The sequence below is a fragment of the Anabrus simplex genome, chromosome 1, assembly GCF_040414725.1.
Source record: "Anabrus simplex isolate iqAnaSimp1 chromosome 1, ASM4041472v1, whole genome shotgun sequence".
Classification (NCBI taxonomy): Eukaryota; Metazoa; Arthropoda; class Insecta; order Orthoptera; family Tettigoniidae; genus Anabrus; species Anabrus simplex.
Window position 1 is genome coordinate 1,444,553,269 of NC_090265.1, and position 25,998 is coordinate 1,444,579,266.

General features: G+C 38.9%; 1 protein-coding gene across 3 annotated transcripts in view; it reads left to right on the forward strand.

Moving 5' to 3' along the window:
- The window catches only part of LOC136860653 (uncharacterized), a 314,102-nt gene that overhangs the window by 223,410 nt on the left and 64,694 nt on the right, over positions 1 to 25,998 (forward strand). For all 3 annotated transcript variants that reach the window (XM_067138771.2, XM_068225548.1, XM_068225547.1), the window contains one exon: positions 11,130 to 11,364. In XM_067138771.2, the coding sequence (XP_066994872.2) occupies positions 11,130 to 11,364 (235 nt within the window). The remainder of the gene's footprint in view (positions 1 to 11,129; positions 11,365 to 25,998) is intronic.

A 25,998-nucleotide genomic window follows, 5' to 3' on the forward strand; every position in this document is an offset into this window, starting at 1 on the left:
ACTAGAATAAAATATTAAAGTGATGAAATTGGGCACCACCTGCAAAAGATTTACTGGAATAGTTGACTCTGTAGAGTATGAATGAACTCCTCCCAAGGCGACGGTCATCAGGCTGACAATGCTCCAAACTTGCTTCATTACCTTATCTGCTACTATTTAACTCTGGAAATAAATTTGGCTAGCATGCCAAGTTTTCCTTACTCCACCTATAAAAGATTTATTATAAGTTTCACTACTAGAATTTACTCCCAAAACAAAATAAAACAAAACAAAATACCGTAAGCACCAACAATAATCATCACATGATGAGACCAACTTATTTTGCTGCTTAAAAAAATAAACATCTACAATCTACAGAACATTCTTACACATACTGTGCATCATCTCAGAGAAGAATAAACCAGAGTATGACTGATAAATGAACACTATGTAGCATTTTCGCCAGGATACCCACCAGGAATGACTAGTCATAACCTCGTAATACACTCGTAATGACTCTGTTAATAATTGTCAACTCGTCGCATGTGCACATGTATATTTGTACATATTATATACCATTGTATATGCTTGGCGCATGTGGCATAGCATCTGCCAAAGGACAACTGGTAGCAACGCTACCTCTGAAGCATCTTCAAGCATCATTCGGTCGACGCAAGCTTGTTCAAAATCGAAGCTTCCGGGTTGGATACAGAGTGGTTGGTGCACAAATAAGCGAACACGTGATGAATAGCAATCTTCAGCCTATACTTCCCGGCTGTACCCTGGGTTGCCAAGCCACTTGTTGCAACACTTTTAATCAACTTCATCCGTCTTACCCAATATAGTCACCGTTTCCCATGTTGCACAATCTTCACTGTTAGGCCATGTGTACAGGCTCTTACCCAAATTATAAATTATACAAAAATAGGGATATACATGGTGAGCCTCCGTGGCTCAGACGGCAGCGCGTTGGCCTCTCACCGCTGGATACCGTAGTTCAAATCCCGGTCACTCCATGTGTGATTTGTGCTGGACAAAGCGGAGGCGGGACAGGTTTTTCTCCGGGTACTCCGGTTTTCCCTGTCGTCTTTCATTCCAGCAACACTCTCCATTCTCATTTCATAGCATCTATCAGTTATTAATAAATCACCTTGGGAGTGGCGACCCCATTGTAACAACAGCCTATATATGTTTCATTCATTACATCCCTGACCTGGTCAAAGACTGGAAAACAGGTTGTAGGTGTTCATTTTCAAGGATATACATATTCAGTATTCCCTAACTGCAAATCCTCTTCATCTTGATTTAACAGATTCACATGATATTCACTACTTTATATTACATATTATTTTTCTGAAACTTCCTAACTGGGGCGTGCAGCTGTGAGCTTGCATCTTTTCATTTACCACATTCACTTGTTATTCCATAATAATTTTACTGTTAAAATTAACATGTTCTTAGGATTTCGTCAAGAGTGATCTTTGCTTTGATGTGGCTGATGATGACCCCTAGATGGGTCGAAACTAGTTCCATGTAATTTTAAAATATTGTGAATATATTTTGTATTGAATAGGTGGAAACCTTTACTGTGTTGTTACTCGTATGTGTCTAGATGGAACATTCTCGTCACATCTCCCAAAAACTCACAGGTATACTGGCCAATTAGAACAATACACGGCCCTGTCCTACAACCAGGCTGGGAGATTCTTGGTCATCTGACTCACTAGCCCCTTCTAGGAAGTACCGAAACGGGCTAACACAGGGCTGGCACATAACGTTGGCTCCATTTGAGAGCTGATCGTCCCGGTCAGTTATCTTCTCAACTCTTCCTCGGGATGGCGCCCGTCGGTCTAGATGTACCACCTTCATCTTGCATCTTGGCCTTGGTCGTACTTGGTAGCTGATGTCATTTAATCCCGTCAGAATGTGGTAAGTGTATTTCCACCTCCTCCGGAGCTTGGGAGACAAACCTCTCTTCCTTACAGGGTTATGTAGCCATCTTAGGTCGTTCTCATGATTTCCAATGGTGTACACTTGTTGGGCGTACCATGCCTTCACTGTTCTCTGTACTCGTACTCTTGTCAGATTCAGGCAGTACCAGTGGATCGGGGCGGGATAAACCTCATGTCGGCCAAAGGCACAGTTCCAGTCAGCGTCCTCGCTGGTGTAAATCCCGCAGCCTCGTGTATTGCAGACTGGTAAGCCAACGAGACAAAGGGAAGGTGACTATTGCTGTTCCTCTGCAGTTACATCCAGGCTTCACAGCTCCAGTTTCCTTCAAACACCACAATGGTTGCTCAGCAGGAAACTTGATGCTTGGTGTTGACTTGCAACTTGTAAATATTAACTTCATCTTTCTTGCTAACACTTTATTACCACAACAGAACAACAAAGAAGTATCTACAAGCTTAAACTTCACTTAGTTACCAGTCCTACTGGTAAGTGTGTAAGCATTTGCTGCTACGTTCAAATGTCAACATCTTTAACACATGATCTTTCTCCTGGATCAGGACTTGCAGTCTTGTGGACAAGGTCTTCGGGGCAGAGCATCGACCTGTGGAACGTGCTTTATCTCATGGAGACCCTTGTCGACCTTCCTCTGTTCATCGTCCATCTTCTTCTGGCTGTCTTCTCCTGGTGATCTTTCATCTTCTCCTGGTGGTCTTCTGTCTTCATCTGATCATTCTCCATGTTATTCTAGGCGTCTTCAGTCTTCTTTTGCCCCCCTGTGGGTGGGGGACGCAGGTGAAGAATACATCCACGATATCCCTTGCCTGTCTAAGAGGCGACTAAAAGGGGTGACTAAGGGATGATCGAATTAGAGCCATGAAACTATTTGTAATCAGTACCACCACGCAGGGAACACCATGGGTCACTTTTATTTGCACCTGGTATCACTATGTTAGGTACACAGTAGGTTTGTAATTTTTTAATCAAATCAAATGAGTGGGTTATTCCACCTTTTCAATACAAATTAAATAGTGCTTATTAAATAAACATTTAATGGGACTAGTTTTGATCCATTTAAAGGTCATCTTCAGCCATATCGCGTGTAGAACAAAGTATTTGAAACACAGTTGTTTTAAAGATGGTCTTAAAACCTATAAGTTTGACACTATGAAAAATTGTTTATAGAATTTCCTGAAAACACATTTGTTGTAAGAAATTAGTTCACTTAGCTGTAGGAATATATGAGAAGAAGTCTTAAAATATTCTTCGTAGTATTCAAGAAAGTAGATACAATTCAGAATTCATAGTCTTGATGAGATGTGCATACCTGCTAACTTTTACGGTTTATCCATAAAATTTACGGAAACTGCAGCATTTTACGGATGGACGGTGTCATTTTACGACTTCATAGACAGAAATTTGAAACGTTAACATTCGATAATTACTCCACTTCCGTACAATTGATTGTTTGCTTGGCTCGAAGCACGCTCGGTCTTGGTCGAAGCCAAGTCCACGATAGTCGATAACTCATTCTTTGATATGATTGGTATTTTTAACCGTGTGATGTTTGTGTCATTATTGGAATTTAATTTAAAGCCGGGATGACAGTTCTTCTGTGTGATCCAGGATCCAGAACGGGTAAAAAAAAAAAAAAAAAAAAAAAGTAAATAAATAAATGCAATGTAAATATTAATCTTATACCAGTTGTATAGTATCATTTGAAGTAATTCCACATACTGTATATCAGTTGACTATATTTGTAAGTAGGACAGGATATATTATAAGTAGAATTTTGTAAACAATATAAATTTATTAAGGATGAGCTGTGTGTTTAATAGAAAACATTGTTAGCGTAAATTGTATAATATTGTATTATAGGAAAAATTTTCTTCTCTTGTTAATTTAATATTTAGTGCTTGACAATAATGTATTTTAGTGTACCATTTGCCACCGAGGTAGACACCTCATTTGCAAATAAAGAGATTTTTGATTTTGAATCTTAGGTGTCGACAGACTTTGCTCTGAAAATTCTTTGTTCCGTTCTGTTCGCTTGTTATGATTTAACCTATATTCTTTGATGTACTTTGTTCACGAAGTTGGCGTTCCTCAAAAGTTTTGGCCTTTTAAGGAAGTGTTCGAGTTTTTGTGTTCTTCAGGTAGATGACACTTCGGCTGCAAATCAAGATGCTGCAAATGATTCCAGTTGGGCACAAATATCAAGAATTTGTGGAACCGATGGACTTCTTAAGTATAACTGAATTTCTAGAGTAATGCTCTCTATTCTCACCATACCCCATAGCAATGCAGAATGTGAACGTGTTTCCAGCCTTGTGAAGAAAACTAGAACAGAGTTCAGATCATGCATGTCCAATGAATCTCTGGAGTCTATTTCTATTTTGAAGACCAGGAGTTCTGGTTCCTGTTATGACAAAACATTTTCTTAAGACCTTGTGCAGGAAGCTAAAAAGGTCACAAAAATGAGTTTAAAGTCAGACTAGCATGTGATTTGGAGTGTGTGTTATTTTAAACAAGTTTTATTGTGTAAAGCCTTTTCCAGTTATCGCATATCTGCTTAATTTATCAAGGAAGTCCTGTTGTGTATGCTCCAAACTAATATTCGCCATGCCTGCTGCAGTTTAACATGGATTTCTTCTTGATTGTTGTGTTCATCTACAAATCATTGGCCTATGATGTAAGTAGATACGGATTCATTGGCGTATCCTGTTTAAAGCATGAATTAATGCATTTTGTAGCCCAGAAGTATTATTATTTTCGTGAAGCCGGGATATTGCAAGTTGTCCACATCATGACCGTATCGATGAGTATAATCAACAAGTATAATTAAAGAACCACCTAATCGATATATATTTTTTGCGTTGGGCAAAATTAAATATACATTATCACTCACAGAACATGTTTCAACCACTTAGTGGTCATCATCAGCTGTATAAGGAAAACTTAGAAGAAAAATATTGGACAATAAGCACAAGCGTTAATCTATAGGTTATGGAAAAAATATTTGCTGTGTCGATTGTTTGATTGGTAAAAGTTCTCTGGTATCTTCTCTGTTATAAAATGGCGGTCATCTGGATAGGGCAGCTTGTCTCACGTTATCATATCTTGGAAAGATGTTTATTCCGCGCTGCCTTGGGAACCTGTCTTTGTGCACAACCTAGTGTAGTAGCAATGTGACACGGTTTGATTGTTCGTGAAATCCACAGAAGAAATGGGAAGTGGAGTTGTGTCATCATCTAGTACGTCATTTGAGGGAGGAGCGAGACTTAGCAGTGAATCCGCGATGTCGTGCTTGATTATTACATTTTTTCGTCTTATTTGTTGTCTGTCAACCCATTCCATGTATTTGCTGATGTGCTCGTATAAGAGGTCTTTTTGCTCATTCATTTCGTTAAGATTCCTTTCCCCATTTTCGAATTTATCAAGAATAATGTAGATGTTTTCTAGGTTGTTCATTAGTGTTCCTTTATTGATCTTACTTATGATTTGAAGGTCCTGTTTGATATTGATGAATTTGTGGTTCGCTTCTTTCATATGAGCTCCCATAGCAGAGAATCTTCTGTATTTCTCTGCATTGACATGTTCTTGATATCTAATTATGAAGCTCCTTCCTGATTGTCCCACATATGCTTTTTACACTGAGTACATGTCAACTTATAAATGCCAGATTCTTGGAATTCGTCATCTTGAAGTTTATTGGCTGTATTGTGATTAAAGAATCTTTCGTATTGTTTTTGGTTGAAAAAGTTACTTTGGCGTTGTATTTCTTAAACAAATTTGTGATTTCATAAATCCTCGGGTTATTAAAGGTGAATTTGATGTACCTCTTAGTCTTTTCTGATGGCTGTTTAATTTGTTGTTGATATTTGGATTTAGAGATGATTTTGTTGATGAATTTCAGACTGAAACCATTATGTAGGGCTTGTTGACGAATGTAAGATAGTTCCTTCTTTCTCTCACTTTCTGTTAACGGTATTTCAAAGGCCCTGTTGACAAAACTATAGTAAGCAGATTTCTTTTGTGAAATGGGATGTAAAGAATCACTTTTTATTGTGGTCAGTGTAAAAGTAGGTTTTCTGTAAATTTTAAACTGGAAAAATGTTGTTTTTCCGAATTGTTTGAATATCTAGAAAATTGAGCATACCATCTTCTTATTCTTCTTTGGCTGTAAATTTAATGTTAATGTCTAAACCATTTAAAACATTTAGAATACTTAGACTGTCATTGATTTCTCCATTTATTATGGCATAGGTGTCATCATCATATCGTAGCCATAGATCCAGTCCTTCAATGTGGCCTACTATCTGAATGTGTTCCAAATAATCGAGGTATATGTTAGCTAAAATTCCAGAAGCCAGTGCTGCCATTGGTAATCCGTCCTGCTCGTATCCATGGCTGCTCCGGAGGTCTCCGTCTCCTTCGCTGAGAAAGCCACGAAAGTGCGGATCTCACCAGATTGTTCTGTACCGTTTACCAGTAAAACACTGTCATTGAAAATTCTCAAGCCACAAACAAACTACAGCAAGTAAGGAAACTGGAGATCCAAAGAAAGTAGCTGTAATTTCCTGGAAACCTGCAAGTACATCACTGCCAACATCATCTAGGGAGAGCACTTCCCCGGCACGTTCGGCCGGGATGTCCTCCCAGACAAAGGCAACGAAAAGGACTTCTCCCAGAAACTTTTCCAGCCTTCCTACCAAAGACCAGAACAGTCAGAAGGAGAAGAGGAAGCCCCAGCACTCCCCTGAAAAGTTGCTTCTCCAACTGTCAGGGCGAGTGGCTCAGACGATTGAGACTCTGGCCTTCTGACCCCAACTTGGCAGGTTCGATCCTGGCTCAGACCGGTGGTATTTGAAGATGCTAGGGAGCGGCAACGTTCCTTTCGAAATGCGTTGAGTGTGTTTTATAATTAATTACACTGCATAAGCCCAAAAATATACCTCATGAATAGTTACACGGCCCGTGAAAGTCTAAATGATAATATTAACAATTGAAAATCTTTCTTCTTTTGGGCCCTTGACATTCACCTTGTCATCTTCAGATGATGAAAAAGGGGGTACAGCAGGAGAAGTAGACACTGCACTCTGTTGTTTCTCTTTCCTTTTCTCTTCTGGTGATTTTCTTTGCCTCGTCATTTCTTCTTTATCCGTGATTATTTTTCTGCTCTTCCAATGTAGCCTGTATGTCCTGGCTCTCTCTGCCAACAAAAAAACATCCTGTCTTCTTCCAATTCATCATTTGTAGAGTATTTGCTTGTGCAATATCAAATAGATCTGCAAATTATTTCTAAACTCCTCTTCACGATGCTGAAAAATATCTTCACCTTTTTTTGCAATCTGAGTACAATTTAACGTCAAATACTTCTTGAATGTAAATCTTAGTACAAGTTAATAAGTTTTTGTGTACAATGCTGATTAGCTCTTGTCAGAATTCTTGCTTCTCTCATAATATCATGCACTCATGAACCACAAGTTTAGCACTTACACTGAAAGTTAATTTTATCTCCCGTATGTTATAAAACAAAACTTGAAACACTTGTCTCTTGGGTGGTAATTTGTGTCTAGTTATTTGGTGTTTTATATCTCCTATTAAAAACATTGTTAGATTAGCGACTCAAAAATATGTGTGACATGATAGATAACAATGCATGAACCGATAGGCTCAGGCCTAACTCAGCGCTGGGTGGCAAGTCCAGACTTGTTCTTCATGTGACTTCACACTCAAATCGGCACGGCTTAGAATTTTGTATAGGCATGTTTTAGAGTAATTCAAACAAAATTGGAGGGTGAACGTGCAGAAATTTCAAAGTCGGAAAATAAGGTACACCCTAACTACCACCACTCCTCTGGTGGCGTTCTTTCATCTTCTTCTCCATCGTCTTCATCATAATATCAAAGAGCGAATTTAACTTAGTTTCCATTTTAGCGTGGTCTCTGGTCTCAGCTGGGATCCAGCAGTTAACACAAGATGAAAATGTAAAGATTTGTGTGTGTGTTCTTTTCTTTTCTCTATACACCGATGCTTGGGAATGCTCCCAGTGGTGGTCGAAACCTGCAGTATCTGGCTCACTGATTCACTCAGGTTACAATGATCTATCACAGGCTCTATTCTAACTTCTGACACTAGTTTGTTTATGAATAAAATGCCATCTGTTTTATTACTCTTAATTTATTTCAGGATGACCCAATAAATGCGCGTGCGCACACAAACACACACACACACACACATTTCTATTAAACCATGAATGGGCACGACTGGCTCGTTACTACCTTTAAGCTTCTAGCTTTAACCCCTCAAGCGCGACATTGTAAAACACGGGCTGCAACCGCAACTTGCTTTATTTCTAGCCTAATCCCAATGTTGAATGTGGTATTGTATGAATTTTGTGATGATTTCCAAACGGGCAGGTGAGAAATTGTCAAAAAATGCACAATAAGAATAACATACTACATAATATTATAAACATATGCTAACCTGATTATCCCTGGCCAGCTGCAGGTCAGTACTGTAAACATGTTCCTAACTTTTGAAACATATTAATCTGAATTTTAACTTGAAAAATCTGAATATCTGGATTTAAAATGGAAATGATGAAAATTAACATTCATTAAATAAAATACACACTTGTTGGACCTTGTACTCACACTTACTTGTTACCTGCTTACTTACACATACGTTATTTGAAGGGCGCCAGCTGTCACTCAGTACAGCAATAATAGAATGAGACTCTTGACTATCTCTAGGGTGTGGGGTAATAAGCTTACTTTTGACAACATACCATATAAGTTCTGGGAAAAGGAGATTGGCGTTCGGTTTCCCCATTAATTTTGAGGTTAAGATATTTTACTGTCAATGAAATGAAACTCTGAATTCGTTTGATAGAACAATATATATTCTTTAAATAATATATCAAAAAATAGTGAGTCTTGTTGCGATAAAACAGATGAGAATATGAAATTATGACATTGCAACTGACAGAAACTAGGCATGAATTTGAATTCTTCTTGACCGGACATTTAACAATTTATACGAAATATTTCCCTCACTGATTCACTTGACTGTACCTTTAACACTTTGAGTGTAATTACGACGTAATCCATTGCTCTGGTGTTTACTGTAGATGTGTCACGCCTAACGTGGTGATACATCCTTGAGACTGCTTCTTCTCCATATCATCTGACTTCTTTGTAAGTCAATATGGTATGACCTCTTGGCAGGTCCAGGGTTGCCCTCTCTGACTCCGTGGTAAGCCTTGCGTCCGCGTCTTCCACTAAGTGACGGACCAACCATTTGGTCTCACTCTCTCAATGACCAATAATGGCTCACTGAGTCTTCACCATCTCTCGTTCACACTGGTTGGCTGACCACTTAAGGCCTCTTGATCTAGTAGACTACTTCACTGTACTGCATCCGTATAAGTAATGACTGACGCTACAATATGGACCCACCTTATATAGACGTTGTTTGACACAGCTACGTAATCTCCAGAAATAACAATGACATACTCCCACCTACGCGACAGATATTACATCCAGTGGTGAAATAGCCCGGAGGCTGACTCTCTGAGCGCATATTCTAAATAAATACAATGACGTAGCCATGGAGTGGCGATGACTTGGCAGAATCGCCAACAATATTGCACAATGCACCAACGTCACATCCGATCTCTGATATATACAACAATTCTCACTGTACAGGTATTGAGTGTTATACTACACATACGTATATGTGTATACATCTAAGTGCAATCTTGCAAGCAACAGGCAATTGCAAAATTGAATAAAACGGATAATTACAATAATAGTAACAATATCACAGATAAAATAATAATAATACTGACATAGTAATAATAATAATAATAATAATAATAATAATAAAATACAGATAAAATCATACAATAATAAAAATACATATATCACCTTGTAACGGGATTTGAACCGTTACAGTACCATGACTGTGTAGTAGTCACCCTACGTGTTCAAATTTCTCAGCATATTATCACGAAATACATCATTGGAGTTACTATCTTCACTGGAAGTAATAGCAAACTCATCCTCTGCATTACTCTCACCACCATTATTAACGAGTAAATTAGATAATTCTGTGTCACCTACAACTGCTCCAGGACCTGAAAAGTTTAAAACAAACTTGAAACATGTGTGCAGAGCTTTAAAAAATAAATTAATGTGAATATATGCGACATCTTTTGGCAGTAATAGATAGATAGTATAGCCGAAGGTTAACTCTTCCTTCCTTCTTACGATAAAACAAATAACTATTACGAAAGCAACATAACTAGCGTTTCAAATGTCATGGCGCACCATTGCTGTGACCATAGCAGACAAGTGGGCGCACTGTTGCTCCTCACACGCTGGGGGGTTTAATCCTGATTGACAGGCCTTTCACTTGCACTCACAGCAACTGCATGCAGACAGCTAGGTATGGTAACAGGCTACCAGCTACACAACACACGATGACTGTTCCTGGGTTCAACTCCAGGGGCAGTCTAATTATTCACACAGTGAAGCGCAATGAACAACTAAACAGCGACAGCTGAATATTGCTAAACAGTAGGACAGTACTCCTCACAAAACTTATCGCATTTCTAATTACACTCGCAGTCTTCTATCCCATACACCGTCTTCAGTCCACCTACACACTCTACACTCCCGACGTAACAACAATCGGATCTCCTCATTCAGACCTTGATGGTACACTAACGATAGCCAACACCTCTGTCGCCTTTAGCCCAACCACCGAACCTCAGCACATGGAGTCTCACACTGAGTCCACCACGGAATCCAACACTGGCCAACTGTGGCTAGCCTCCCTTTCTATAGCTTGGGTGATGTGTACCAGAATATTTGCAATGTGGCTAGAGGCGGAACATTCTCGTTGCATCTCCCAGAAACTCACAGGTAAACCAGCTGATCATAACAATAAATGGAAAAACCAGTCTCGCTCTACAGCACAGCTGGGAGATCCCAGATCTTCTGACTCACTAGTCCCTTCTAGGTAGTACTGAAAGGGGCTACCAACAAGGCTGGCATGTAACAATACTGTAGACATTGAAATGGAAAAAATGTCCAGCGCTATATTATGTTAAGTCTTTGCTTAAGCTATAGTAAGTAAAATGACCTAAACTCCTCAAAATGTTTGTTCCTGAAAGTTTGCTTTGGTGGCAGGTATGATATCTGGCGAGGCAGCCCTGGTCCCAGGCCAGTGCTCTGCCCCGACTGCTGTGGGAGCCCTGGCCATGCTGGCGTGGACAGTGGAAAGAGCCTGCAGTACTGTCGGCTACGCAAGGAGCTGAGCGAGGATGGTGAACAGCTTCTGTCGGACTTGAGTTACCTTCAGCATCTGTACCTGGGATCAGACTGGCTGGATGATCAGGGGGAGCATGCACTGTTGCCACCACAGGCAAGATACCTGACTTTTAATTATACCATTATTTGGCAACCTGTAACATTTTCTATTTTATTGTATGAATAGCCAGTGGAACCTAGATTCATGTTAATTGTTATGCGAGAGAAAAAAATGGATGTAGGATCATGATAAAAAGTATCTTGCATGAAAGAAGATTCCTAAATAAAACCTGTCCTTCGTTATGTTAGGAGTATATTGGCCAGAATATGTATCACTGTATACCAATTTTTAATGAGTTGGAACATATACCCAACTGGGACTAATTAAAAAAGAGAGAGAACACAATTTCAACAGAATAAAAGGGGAAAGCGTGTAACAAGGAAGGTCAGGGAAAAATGACCTGAGACCCTGTTTATTATACAAGGGAAATAAGAAAATTAAAGAGAAAATGTAGAATAGTAAACAGGAAAATCAAAGAGGGTAGGGAGAATAGAGAAACTAGGAAACGGCTACTGGGGGAACTGAATAGAGTGAAAAAGGAAGCAAAAGAGAATTATATGAATGGCATACTTCAAGAGGGAAATGACCACAAAGGAAAATGGAAAAAGCTGTATTCATATATTAGGAATCACAAAGGAAAAGGAATCCAAATTCCTACAGTGGTGGGGGAAGAGGGTGAACACTGTTTAACAGATACTGAGAAAGCAAATCTATTTAGTAGGGAATTCAGAGATTCAATAGAAGATTGTCAGGAGTTGGAAACCGTAACAGAAGATAGAGAGGGAGAGACACATTGGGAAACAAGAAGCTTCTCATTCACAAATGAAGATATTTTCAGAGAAATCCAACTGCTTCAGCAAGGAAAAGCAGCAGGAAGTGATCAAATTACTGGGGAGGTATTAAAGACAATGGGGTGGTACATAGTGCCTTATTTAAAATTTCTCTTTGACTATGTCATAAATAATAGTGTAATACCAAAGGAATGGAAGGAATCTATAATAATACCAATTTATGAAGGAAAGGGTAATGAAAGGAAACCAGAGAACTACAGACCAATCAGCCTGACCAGTATAGTTTGTAAAATACTGGAGAGTTTAATATCAAAGTACATCAGAGGGATATGTGATGATAAAAATGATGCAATGTAAATTTTAATCTTATATCAGTTGTATTGTATAGTATAGTATAGTATTATTTGAAGTAATTCCATATACTGTATTGACTATGTTTATAAGTACAGGAGATATTATAAGTAGAATTTTGTAAACAATATAAATTTATTAAGGATGAGCTGTGTGTTTAATAGAAAAAATTGTTAGTGTAAATTGTATAATATTGTATTCTAGGAAAATTTTCTTCTTCTCTTGTTAATTTAAAATTTAGTGCTTGACAATAATATATTTTAGTGTACCATTTGCCACCGAGGTAGACACCTCATTTGCAAATAAAGAGATTTTGATTTTATTTTATTTTGATATAAGATTCGAGTCTCAAGGGTGGGTAAATTGTTATTCTCTTTCATAATGGAGAATAGCTATTCTCCAAAGTCATTTATAAGATACTGCAGATTCTATGACATAAGGAGCTTCAGCTGTACCAGTTTGTCAGATTGTTTTTACATCAGTCTGCATGAAATCGGGAGAAATTTTTAAATGGAACAGGCACAGTATCGGAGAAAGAGTACAAGAGATTGTTTTTACATCAGTCTGCATGAAATCAGGAGAAATTTTTAAATGGAACAGGCACAGTATCGGAGAAAGAGTACAAGATGAAAATAAATAAATTGATACTTGGACTTAACCACTTGTCAAAGGTCTTTAAAGCAAAGCAGAGTGGTCTAGGAAGTGCTATAAAATTCATTCAAGGCAGAATTTAAATCTGCTTCACCTTCTGTCATACTTCACCTTAAAGAGAAGCTGATTAGGAAGCTGTTTGTTCGAAGATCGGAGATCCTAGTTCCAGAGTGCCTATTCTGGGTGTGTTCTTTAGTAGTTTTTCTTTTCAATCCTGCTTATTCTGGAACAGTCAGTTCCTTGCCAGTGCCCGGTTACATGCATAGCACTTGTAGTAGTAGTAGTAGTAGTAGTAGTAGTAGTAGTAGTAGTAGTAGTCTGTTTATCATGAAACATTGCTGGTACAGACAATCTACCTACAAGGTGGAAAAGGATACAAAATGGGTAACTGTAATCGTGCCCAGGACTGGAAGGATGGTAGTGGAACAGTATCAGCAAGGATTCACGATAACAAAGCATTTGCAATCATGTTGAACCACTGACGTTGATTTAACAGCCAAGATTCTTGTTTTGTGTGGGCTGCATTTTCCGCATATCTTTCCCTGCAGATGGGATGGAGCAGACATACGACTGAAGTATCAGATTTCCAGGACTAGACGGTCTTAGCAATCGCCCATATCTGTGTTATCTGTGTCAAAATGTCTACGTTTCACATCCAGTGTACCCAGCTGATCCAGAGCATATGGTGTTAGTATCTTATATTGAAGCCTCTCTCTCTCTCTCTCTCTCTCTCTTTTTCCTTCTTTCTTCAGGGAAGCTTTTGGTCATTGTCCAGGTCTGCTCTGTAAAGGAGGTCTGAAAAGACTTAGCAATGGAGATGACATACTCTGGTGTCTAGGTTGAGGTTTGAGAATTTTCTAGAGCTTGAATAATGTGGTTCTCACCTCCTCAATACAGCACTGTCTGGCATCATCATCATCATCATCCTTCCAAGTATTGAGCCATGTGTCCCGTTACAGTCTTGCATTTTCCCTTCATCTCTTCATTGGATGTCCTACAGATCTTTTTCTCTGGGTTGGTATCGAAGAATCTCTTTTAGCAATCTGTCAAGTTCCATCCTTTGTGTATGATGTTTCCAGCTTTCCTGATAACAAGATGTTGTAGTCAGTTATCGGTTGTACTTTCAGTTCTCTTAGCACCTCTTCATTCCTTTTTTGGTCCCATTTTGTATACCCTGCTGTACAACGCATGAGTGTCATTTCTCATGCTGTAATTCAACGTCCATGCCTCGCATCCATAGCAAAATGTTGGTTTAGCTAGGGTATTATAAAGGTGCAATCGAGTATGTTTCTGAACAAGTGATGGTTTCATGTTGTTCATTATTCCTGCAGTTTTTTGTGAATTTATTAATTTTTGCTGGTATATCTAAAACTGTTTGGTATGATAAGTTGTACCCGAGATAATTGAACACATTCCAATGTTGTATCAGTTCTCCTCCCTTGAAGGCCATTATTTTTGTCTTTTCCTGTTGAAATAATCATATTAAAATCTGAGGAAACATTTCTTAGATTGAAAACTGATCTTTTAGGTCATCTTCAGTCGTAGCCAGCAATGCAACATCAGCATATAATATGGTGTCTAGGTGTTCAAGGTGTCTTTATTGATATTGATCGATGGCGTCCTTGTTTCCATTATTGCATTCACATATATTATAAACAGTAGAAGGGAGAGTCCGCAGCCTTGTTGTACACCATCATTTATTTATTTCCACTTGGTCTGGTTCTTGTTCAATTTTACAGAAATTAGATTGGATTTGTAGATATTGTATTGGGTCAATGCATAAGTTCGTGTGGTTCTTATATTTCATATTTTATATTACTGTCACTGTTACGTACTGTAACTCTCAATCACAATCAATCAGTGATGTATTCACCTACACTCTCTATGACTTTCTGCCAACGTTCAGGTAGCAGTTGAATGCCTCGCCTGTAGAACTGTTTTGGTTTTGACTGGAAGAAATCTGCTAGCCATTGGTCAAGAGAAGCTTCGTCAGCAACACTTACCCCTGAATGTGGTTAGAAAGAGAGCGGAAAAGATGGAAATCTGAGGGGGCAAGGTCAGAGAATACGGAGGATGAGGAAGAGGTTCCCAGCCAAGTTCAGCAATCGCACCTTTGGTCAATCGCGCTGTATGCGGTTGAGCATTATCATGGAACAATAAGACTGGTTGTTGTCTTCGTCTTTTGTTGTCAATAGCAACTGCAAGCAGTCTTCGCTAGTCACTATACACAGCAGAGGTAATCGTTACGTTTTTCAGAAGTTTGTGGTGAAGAATGCCATCTTTGTTCCACCAAACACACAACATGATTTTCTGTGGATGGACACTATCCTTGGCATGGGGAATTGCAGTTTTTGATGGGCTGAGCCACTCTTTTCTCTTCTTTATGTTGAAATACAGGCACCATTTCTCGTCACCGGTGACAATGTTCGAAAGGAATGCTTCGTGCCTATCACAAGCCAGCCGGTGCCGGGCAAGCAATGACGAGCAGATATTTACTCGTTGATTTTTGTTGCTGTCACTTAGCACATGTGGTACCCATATACCCAATTTCTGTACCTTACCCATCGAATGCAAATGGCGTACAATAGTTGACTGATCACATTAAAAAACTTGCGCCATTTCCCGTGTTGTTTGTCGAGGATTCTTGTGAAGCAACTCATTCAAGCGATTTTCGTCAAAATCTGAAAGTCCTCCAGAATGTGGATCATCAGACAAGTCACTGTCCTGCTCAAAAGTGGGAAAACCATTTTTGTGCTGTTCTTTCAGCAATTGCTTTATTCCCGTACACTTCACTTCTCGCCGCTCCTGCTGCACTGGATCCTCGGTTAAACTCAAAGAGTAAAACATGTCGCAAATGCTTACTTTTCTCAACTTGACATTCCATATCTGTTTGTCTGAAGTGTACACAAATAATATGTTCACAATCAAGAAAACCTGTGTTTCACAACGCACATACTCCAAACTCAGTTAAAACAACGGAATAACGATAAGCAATCACTTCACGCTGCATTGTTGCCAACCCAAAAGAACACCGCACGAACTTGTGCATCAACCCCATAGATATTTTTAATAATCTGTTTAGAGATATTGTCTTGTTTTAGCTTTTCAAGCAAATTGTTTCTGTATACTTGTTCAAAGGCCTTTTTAAAGTCCACAAGTACAGTGTGTGTTTCCATATTGAATTCTCTACATTTTTCTATTTCTATGAGACAAATAAAGTTTACTATTTTCATAGTGAAATATGGATCAGTGCAGGAGTACCCTTTATGGAAATCTTGTTGTTCATTCCCCAATTTATCTTCATAATGTTGCTGCAACTTATCTAATGATATTTGCATATACAGTATTTTATAACCTGAGTTAACAATGCTAATTCCTCTGTAATTTTCAGTATTTTATGTCACCTTTTTTATGAAGTGGTATAACTATTGCCTTCTGCCAAATTTCTGGTGGATTGTCTCCATTCCAAATTTGATTTTAAAAGCTGAGGAATCTTTGTTTGAAAGTTTTACTTGAATATTTGAACAGTTCAGCATGTATTGCATCCTCTCCAGGTGCTTTACCATTCCTTAGTTTCTTCAAAGTTTGGTCTAGGTCTTCTAATGTTATAAATTCAAATTTATTGTTTTTAGATATTGGCAAAGTTAACACTTCATTTTTTGAACTTGTCCAGAGCATTTGAAAATAATTAAGCCAGTCATTTGGTGGTATTGTTTCAAGTTCTACCTCTTCCTTAACTTCCCTGTTTAATTTCTTCAAAATGTTATAAGTTTGTGGTTGTGGTCTTGTTAAGTCTGTTTCCAATGTAGATACAAAATTTTCCCAACTTTCTCTATGTTTTCGTCTAACTTCACGTTTAGCTACTGCTGTCTTATAATTGTACTTTAGTTTATCTTGTATTTTACCAGTTGACCGAAATTTCTTGTAAGCATCTCTTTTTTTCTGATATGACCCTTTTAATCTCTTCATCCCAGATTCTCAGGCCCTTTTTTTCTCTTCCATTTTCTTTTTATTCCTAAACTTTCAAAAGCTGCTTGTTTCAAAGCTAAGCTAAAATTTGACCATTCTTCCTCCACATTGGTACTCACTGGTTTTGCTTGAATTAGATTATTAAGTCTAATTTTTGTCCGGCCCTGTGGTGTAGGGGGCAACGCATCCGCCTGTCACCCGGCGGCCCCGGGTTCGATTCCCAGCCAGTTCAGGGGTTTTTAATCCCTGGCCTGGGGACTGGGTGTTTGTGACATTCTTAATCTTCCTTTCCTCACACACAACATTCCACACTACCACCATTCCAAGTACATGCAGGTTCATATAATATGGTGCCAGTAGGGGCAACAGATCCATATGGGTCGACGCCCTGAACAGATAACATTTTTTTAAAAGTCTATTTTGGTATAGCCATTTTATGCTTTGATTTCTTAAAAGACCAATATTTTGTAAGGTGTTTCTTTTTGTTCCATGCAGGGTGTATTTTCCTTCATCCATCTTGGCTTTGTGCGAACTGGTGAAACTACTGAGAAATGATCTGTTTCCATTTCAGGACCTTGATATACTCTTTACATCCAAAATTGATTCTGCTAGATTTTGGTTGCAGACGACAATCAATGATAGATCGCTGATTCCTAGATGACAATGTGCACTTATGACTGTCTTTATATGGAAATGTGGTGGTCATTATTTTTAACTGTCTGGCTCCATGGCTAAATGGTTAGCGTGCTGGTCTTTAGTCCAGGGGGTCCCTGTTCAGTTTCCGGCCGGGTTATAGATTTTAACCTTTATTGGTGAATTCCGATGGCTCGGGGGCTGGGTGTATATGCTGTCTTCATCATTAGAATTCATCATAGGTAGGGCCCCGTACTTCCAGACACGCAGGTCACTTCATATGGTGTCAACTTGAAAGACCTGCGCCAGGCCTCTTTGGAGACCATACACCATTATTAATACAGCAGTGGAGGTGGTGGTGATTGTTTTAAGAGAATATACAACTGGGCAACCATCCTCTTTAACACTAATCAGAGAGATAAAATGAAAGGGATCCGACACTTCGAAAAATGAAGATATCGGCCAAAGGAAGACAATGGCCATGAAAGGCAGAAAGACGAAAGACTCCCTAGGAATCGCAACCTAATACCGTCGGGGTCGAAAAGAACAAGCGTTGACCAAGTGAGGTTGGATACGATAGATGAAAGTGACGAGCCTGGTACAAGTAAGTGGAAGCAATGCCAGGACTCAGCTAGGGGCCCTGTCTTCACCAACCCATGCTCGCTCAGTTCAGAGCCCTTGGGGCCCTTTTTAGTCACCTCATACGACATGGGAATGGTCCCAGTCCTCACTGACCCTAGGTTCGAGTAAGTCATCTTTGCAACTCTGTGGAGAGGTTTGACATGCCTCGATGTGCCACTGGCTGCTTGGTCATTATCATTTGGTCATGACATTCAGCCTCAACCCAAACTCCTCACATGCCATCACATGTGATCCAGTAGCCTCTGTAGTCCTTCCTGACTATCAACAGTCAACACGGTGTCATCTGGTTAGTTAATGTTGTTGATCGGCACTCTGCTGATGTTGATGCCATCTTGTATGTCATTGAAGACTGTTTGGAAGATGTGCTTGGAGTAACAGTTGAAGATCAAAGGTGCCGATATACACTTTTGTCTCATTCTGTATTTTATTTTGACCTCTTCTAGTATTTGATCTCTACCGAGCTCGATAGCTGCAGTCACTTAAGTACGGTCACTATCCAATATTCAGGAGATAGTGGGTTCGAACCCCACTGTCGCCAGTCCTGAAGATGGTTTTCCGTGTTTTCCAATTTTCACACCAGGCAAATGCTGGAACTGTACCTTAATTAAGGCCATGGCCATTTCCTTCCCACTTCTAGCCCTTTCCTATCCCATTGTCGCCATAAGACCTACCTGTGTTGATGCGACGTAAAGCCAGTTGTAAAAAAAATCATTTGATCCTGACTCTGTCGTTGGTTTTTTGTTGCCAGTAGAGGATGGCTATAACTCTCAAATTCAAGACCTTGTCAAACCCCCCCCTTTTTAAAGTCTCTGAAGCAAAGAAAGACATTGCAGTTAACATGTCGGCAGTGTTGACCAGTACCGGAGTCATACTTGCCAGCTCTCCTATTTACTTTAGGTGGGAGATTTCAGATTTATCAGAATGCTTCCTGACCTCCCATCAGTTAATTATTTCTTCCAGTTTCAAGTCAGTGACTGCAGAACTTAAAATATGAGGGTTCTGAAACTTCTGCCGTTTCAAGCTGTTTCATCATTGTCTTAAAGTCCTTCTCTTACTTGCTGCTGAGTCATAGTTGAAGGTGTCTCTCTTATTAGATGCCACGGGACTGGAAATCCTGTTCTCATTGGCAGCTTTGAAATGAAAAGTCAGTATCACATTGCTCAAATCTGGTGATCTTTTCTACAGTCTATACAAAAGTTAGTCTGCAGTGAAGCAGCAATTTAGAAAGGAGTGAAACAAGACTGCAGTTTGTCCCCTCTCCTTTTCAGTATTTCTATAGAACATGTAGTAAAGGAAATCAAAGAGGGATTTGGAAAGGTAATCACAATCTTAAGGAGAGGAAATCAAAACTCTGAGGTTTGCTGGTAATATTGTTGGTCATTTTTTATTCTGTACTTAACATCTTTTTGGTATACTGCAGTATGTGTACTGAAAGTCTATTTTGAATGTTATTTTATCCGATTCTGCAGAAGATCTGGTAAAATTATGCAATGCTCAGATTTGTTCCTTTTCCTCCCTGTCATTGGTTTTCTGTTGCCAGTAGAGGATGGCTATAACTCTCAAATTCAAGACCTTGTCAAACCCCTCTTTTTAAAGTTTTTTTTTGGTAATGATTGTTGTGGTGTTTAGGAGGTTGATGGGGTATGGCTTAAATAAGTTCAATTATTGTGATCACTTGTTAATGCAGCTTTCTTTTTTTAAAAGGCATTGTTTATTCATTTAATAGAGTCAGAGATGGCACTACTTTTCGAGTAAGAATTATTTTAATTTACTGTATTGTTTATCATTGTGGTGTGGCATGGTGAGTTTGTTTAAGGTTGTAATGTTTTGTTATGGTGAATAAATACAGTAGAAGTTCGTTACAGCAAGAATTCATATCAGCAAAAAATTTACTCGCTATAATGGGTTGTCGTTATATCCGATTTCTTGTAAAAAGTTGAGGGGAAACCCCACACACATTAAAATCAGCATGAAATGGCAATCAGTTTATTCAAAACTTACATTTTTGCAGTTTTCAATACTATGTCCTACTCGTTAGTTATTTTTCTAATTCCGAGAAATATGAACGTGTATTGTATGTTCAAATTCATTCTGAAAAATTGGAGTGGCTTCTATGGCAAATGTTTTAGTTTTCTTATTCAGACAGATTATCTAACCTAACTTAACCTACATATTTCAAGCACCAGTAGAGAATGATAAACGTTATGCTATAAATTTACATGCGAATAGCCATTCCAAAATTTAACGAGATGCAAAAAATACAGTATAACCTCATTAGTGGATTTCCTCATTAAGACAATTTCTCAGTTAGCGCTTGGTAAATTCAAAGTCCTGTTTGACGTCTTATTAAATCTTCATAATAATACCTCACTCATCGCGTCATAAATTTTCACTGTTACCGCTTAGTACAATCACATTTTTCCTAGCCCTGGAAATGTTCTTCGTCATCCCTTGTGAAAGGAACGTGATTTCCAACACAGATTAGAGCACTCACAAGAGGAGGCCGGTCAGAGAAAATGAGAAATGGCCTTGAATTCCTGAACTGTAGAGGGTAAACAAGTCGTTAGCCTCAGGAAAGTTCAGTTTGTTCTCTGGTTTTCATTGATATTGCTGAATAACCCAGAAAGCCTGCTTGTGCTTGTATTTCACATTCAATTCAGAAGTTAGAAATTTATTCTGTATTGAGTGATACAGTGAAGGGAAAGGAGAACAATAAAACTTTGATTTCCACCTATTCAATACATTAAAGGCAATTATAAAATTAGGATCTCATCCTTATTTTATTGCTAAATTATTAAAAACATAGGACATGTTTCATTCAAATTTTGAACATTTTCAGCTATAAACATTCTTAACAAGGTTAAACCGGTAACATTATTCTAGAAACTTACCCTTATTGTTTACTGTTAACAAACTTAACCATAATAAACTTTTGAAATTCTCTTAAATATAAAGCTTTATATATTACGTTGTCTTATTAAAAACAATATAACTATTTGTTGTGTTTGAAACTTTAAAACCTTGTTCTAATATTTGAAATACAATGTCACTAGTTAGTCTCATATATAAATACATTTAAAATCTGTTAAAATTGTAGAATGTCAGCTGTTTTGTGAGTGCACTAAGATTTCATTTCCGTAAGGTACAATATGTGGAAAAGCTCACGCCAATAGTAACAAAATTATTTTAATGTGTATTCCAACAAATAATTTTATGACATTCAACAACCGATTGATGCATGCATCCTAAGACCCAAAAACTAGCTGCCTATCATAGTCAAAGCACTAAAAATTCCTCTTTTGCCAAAAAGTTTGGAAATAGAACTGAATTATATAAGACAGTTAGCTCGGTTAAATGGCTTTAAAATAAGTATAATCAATTGGTTAATTAATAAGATCAAAATTAGGCTATCTTCCAACCTAGTCCCAGAGAAATCAAAGAAAAATAGCTATGCCACATTTACGTATAACAGCCCGGCTATTCATCAAATCACTAATGTTTAACCTTTTAAGTGCTGAGTTACCAGTTGACTGTTTGGTACCTCAGTGCTGAGTTTCATATGGTTCATGTTTGTGGGTTACTGTAGTCACGTCCTAGTTCGTGAACCATGGGCAACGGCTGAGTAGCCTAGTAAGTGGTCCTGATAGTCGGGATACCAGTTGCTATGGAATGGGAGTGGGCATCTCGGACATATTCTGAGTCGTGGCCCTCCTTGTGCTCAGGCGGCTAGGACTATACAATTCACCGGTGGTCCATAACCCGTTAGAGGAGAGATCCTCACTTGGACTATGTGCAAGTAGGGCAGCATCCTGCTTCATGAATTTACCGAGCTCAGAACACTTTAAGCAAGCCTCGGACCTATGGGAGTAATGGAGTCCCACTCCCATTTGACAGGCGAGGGACTCCTTGGAAACAACTTGGCGAACGAAATGGAATTCGATGGGGAGCTATCAATATTAATGGGGCTTATGGAAGAAAGAAGGTAGAACTGGCTGAGTCAGCAAAGATGCATCTGGATGTGCTAGGAGTAAGTGATATTCGGGTAAGGGGAGATAATGAGGAAGAGATAGGAGATTATAAAGTGTACTTGACGGGTGTTAGAAAGGGAAGGGCAGAGTCTGGGGTAGGGCTCTTTATCAGGAATACCATTGCACGCAACATAGTTTCTGTTAGGCACGTAAATGAGCGAATGATGTGGGTAGATTTGTCAGTGGGAGGAATTAGGACAAGAATTGTGTCCGTGTATTCACCATGTGAGGGTGCAGATGAGGATGAAGTTGACAAGTTTTATGAAGCATTGAGTGACATCGTGGTCAGGGTCAACAGCAAGGATAGAATAGTGCTAATGGGCGATTTCAATGCGAGAGTTGGGAATAGAACTGAAAGATACGAAAGGGTGATTGGAAAATGTGGGGGAAGATATGGAAGCTAATGGGAATGGGAAGCGTTTGCTGGACTTCTGTGCTAGTATGGGTTTAGCTGTTACAAATACATTCTTCAAGCATAAGGCTATTCACCGCTACACATGGGAGGCTAGGGGTACCAGATCCATAATAGACTATATCTTAACAGACTTTGAATTCAGGAAATCTGTTAGGAATGTACGAGTTTTTCGCGGATTTTTCGATGATACAGACCACTATCTGATCTCTAGTGATCTAAGTATCTCTAGGCCTAGGGTAGAGAAAGTGAAATCTGTCTGCAAACGAATAAGGGTAGAAGATCTCCAGGACGAGGAAATTAGACAGAAGTACGTGGATATGATCAGTGAGAAGTTTCGAACAGTAGACAGAAAGCAGGTTCAGGATATAGAAAGTGAATGGGTGGCATACAGGGATGCTGTAGTAGAAACAGCAAGGGAATGCCTAGGAACAACTGTGTGTAAAGATGGGAAAAGGCGAACATCTTGGTGGAATGATAAAGTGAGAGCAGCCTGTAAACGTAAAAAGAAGGCTTATCAGAAATGGCTCCAAACAAGGGCCGAGGCTGACAGGGATTGGTACGTAGATGAAAGAAACAGAGCGAAACAAATAGTTGTTGAATCCAAAAAGATGTCATGGGAAGATTTTGGTAATAAACTGGAAAGGCTAGGTCAAGCAGCAGGGAAACCTTTCTGGACAGTGATAAAGAATCTTAGGAAGGGAGGGAAAAAGGAAATGAACAGTGTTTTGAGTAATTCAGGTGAACTCATAATAGATCCCAGGGAATCACTGGAGAGGTGGAGGGAATATTTTGACCATCTTCTCAATGTAAAAGGAAATCATCCTGGTGGTGTTGCAAACAGCCAAGCTCATGGGGAGGAGGAAAATAATGTTGGTGAAATTATGCTTGAGGAAGTGGAAAGGATAGTAAATAAACTCCATTGTCATAAAGCAGCAGGAATAGATGAAATTAGACCTGAAATGGTGAAGTATAGTGGGAAGGCAGGGATGAAATGGCTTCATAGAGTAGTAAAATTAGCGTGGAGTGTTGGTAAGGTACCTTCAGATTGGACAAAAGCAGTAATTGCACCTCTCTATAAGCAAGGGAACAGGAAGGATTGCAACAACTATCGAGGTATCTCATTGATTAGTATACCAGGCAAAGTATTCACTGGCATCTTGGAAGGGAGGGTGCGATCAGTCATTGAGAGGAAGTTGGATGAAAACCAGTGTGGTTTCAGACCACAGAGATGCTGTCAGAATCAGATTTTCAGTATGTGGCAGGTAACTGAAAAATGCTACGAGAGGAATAGGCAGTTGTGTTTATGTTTCGTAGATCTAGAGAAAGCATATGACAGGGTACCGAGGGAAAAGATGTTCGCCATGCTGGGGGAGTATGGAATTAAAGGTAGATTATTAAAATCAATCAAAGGCATTTATGTTGACAATTGGGCTTCAGTGAGAATTGATGGTAGAATGAGTTCTTGGTTCAGGGTACTTACAGGAGTTAGACAAGGCTGTAAGCTTTCACCTTTGCTGTTTGTAATTTACATGGATCATCTGCTGAAAGGTATAAAATGGCAGGGAGGGATTCAGTTAGGTGGAAATGTAGTAAGCAGTTTGGCCTATGCTGATGACTTGGTCTTAATGGCAGACTGTGCCGAAAACCTGCAGTCTAATATCTTGGAACTTGAAAATAGGTGCAATGAGTATGGTATGAAAATTAGCCTCTCGACGACTAAATTGATGTCAGTGTGTAAGAAATTCAACAGAATTGAATGTCTGATTGGTGATACAAAGCTAGAGCAGGTCGATAATTTCAAGTATTTAGGTTGTGTGTTCTCCCAGGATGGTAATATAGTAAGTGAGATTGAATCAAGTTGTAGTAAAGCTAATGCAGTGAGCTCGCAGTTGCGATCAGCAGTATTCTGTAAGAAGGAAGTCAGCTCCCAGACGAAACTATCGTTACATCGGTCTGTTTTCAGACCAACTTTGCTTTACGGGAGCGAAAGCTGGGTGGACTTAGGATATCTTATTCATAAGTTAGAAGTAACAGACATGAAAGTAGCAAGAATGATTGTTGGTACAAACAGGTGGGAACAATGGCAGGAGGGTACTCTGAATGAGGAGATAAAGGGTAATTTAGGAATGAACTCGATGGATGAAGCTGTACGCATAAACCGGCTCCGGTGGTGTGGTCGTGAGGTGAATGGAGGAGGATAGATTACCTAAGAGAATAATGGACTCTGTTATGGAGGGTAAGAGAAGTAGAGGGAGACCAAGACGATGATGGTTAGACTCGGTTTCTAACGATTTAAAGATAAGAGGTATAGAACTAAATGATGCCACAACACTAGTTGCAAATCGAGGATTGTGGCAACGTTTAGTAAATTCTGAGGCTTGCAGACTGAACGCTGAAAGGCATAACAGTCTATAATGATAATGTATGTATGTATGTATGTATGTATGTATGTATGTATGTAAAAAAAATTGTAGAAGCCTTAATTTTTAGCTTATCAGTGGGGTGATTAGCTCAAAATGTTTATAAATGTTGGTTGTTTATAAATCTAAATGAAAAGGGGAAATCCTACACTTATGTTCAATATTATTTTGAGAGAAAACAAAATTGCACTTATGTGCCCATGCGTGCATTTTCTTTATACAAAGTAAAGAGTCCAAAATAATATTTTTTCCTAAAATGTGTAGGCAACTAATACATGTAACTTCATAGAAGTATATAAGTTGATATTTTAAAAAAATACATTTCCAAAGCTGGAATGTGGTGATAAATGTTTTCTACTGGTTTTTTGTGATGCCGATTTGTTCAACTATCTGCACCAACTCCACTGGCATGCAAGTTTCTAAAAAATCAATGATTTTCGGGTTGTCATCAAACACTACTTGGCCCACAGAGCCTGTCACAGTTACCTGAATCTCTGGTGACGAAAAGTAATCCGTCCGCCACGAAGTTAGTGATAAAATAGCTTTTGTACTCGCCGTGTTTTTCTTCTTTTGTTTAGAAGGAGGCTCTGTTTCTCTCTCACATACAATATTTACGGCACTCTCTCTATCACACTCACTTTCAAAATCGCTTAACAATTCCTTAAAATGATCATCTCCATCATCATTTTCCGCTGTGGTTAGTAACTGAAAGATTCTCTGATCCAAAATAATATCGCTGCAAGAGCAACTAAATTGTAGTTCCGCCATGTTTGTTTACACCACAGATG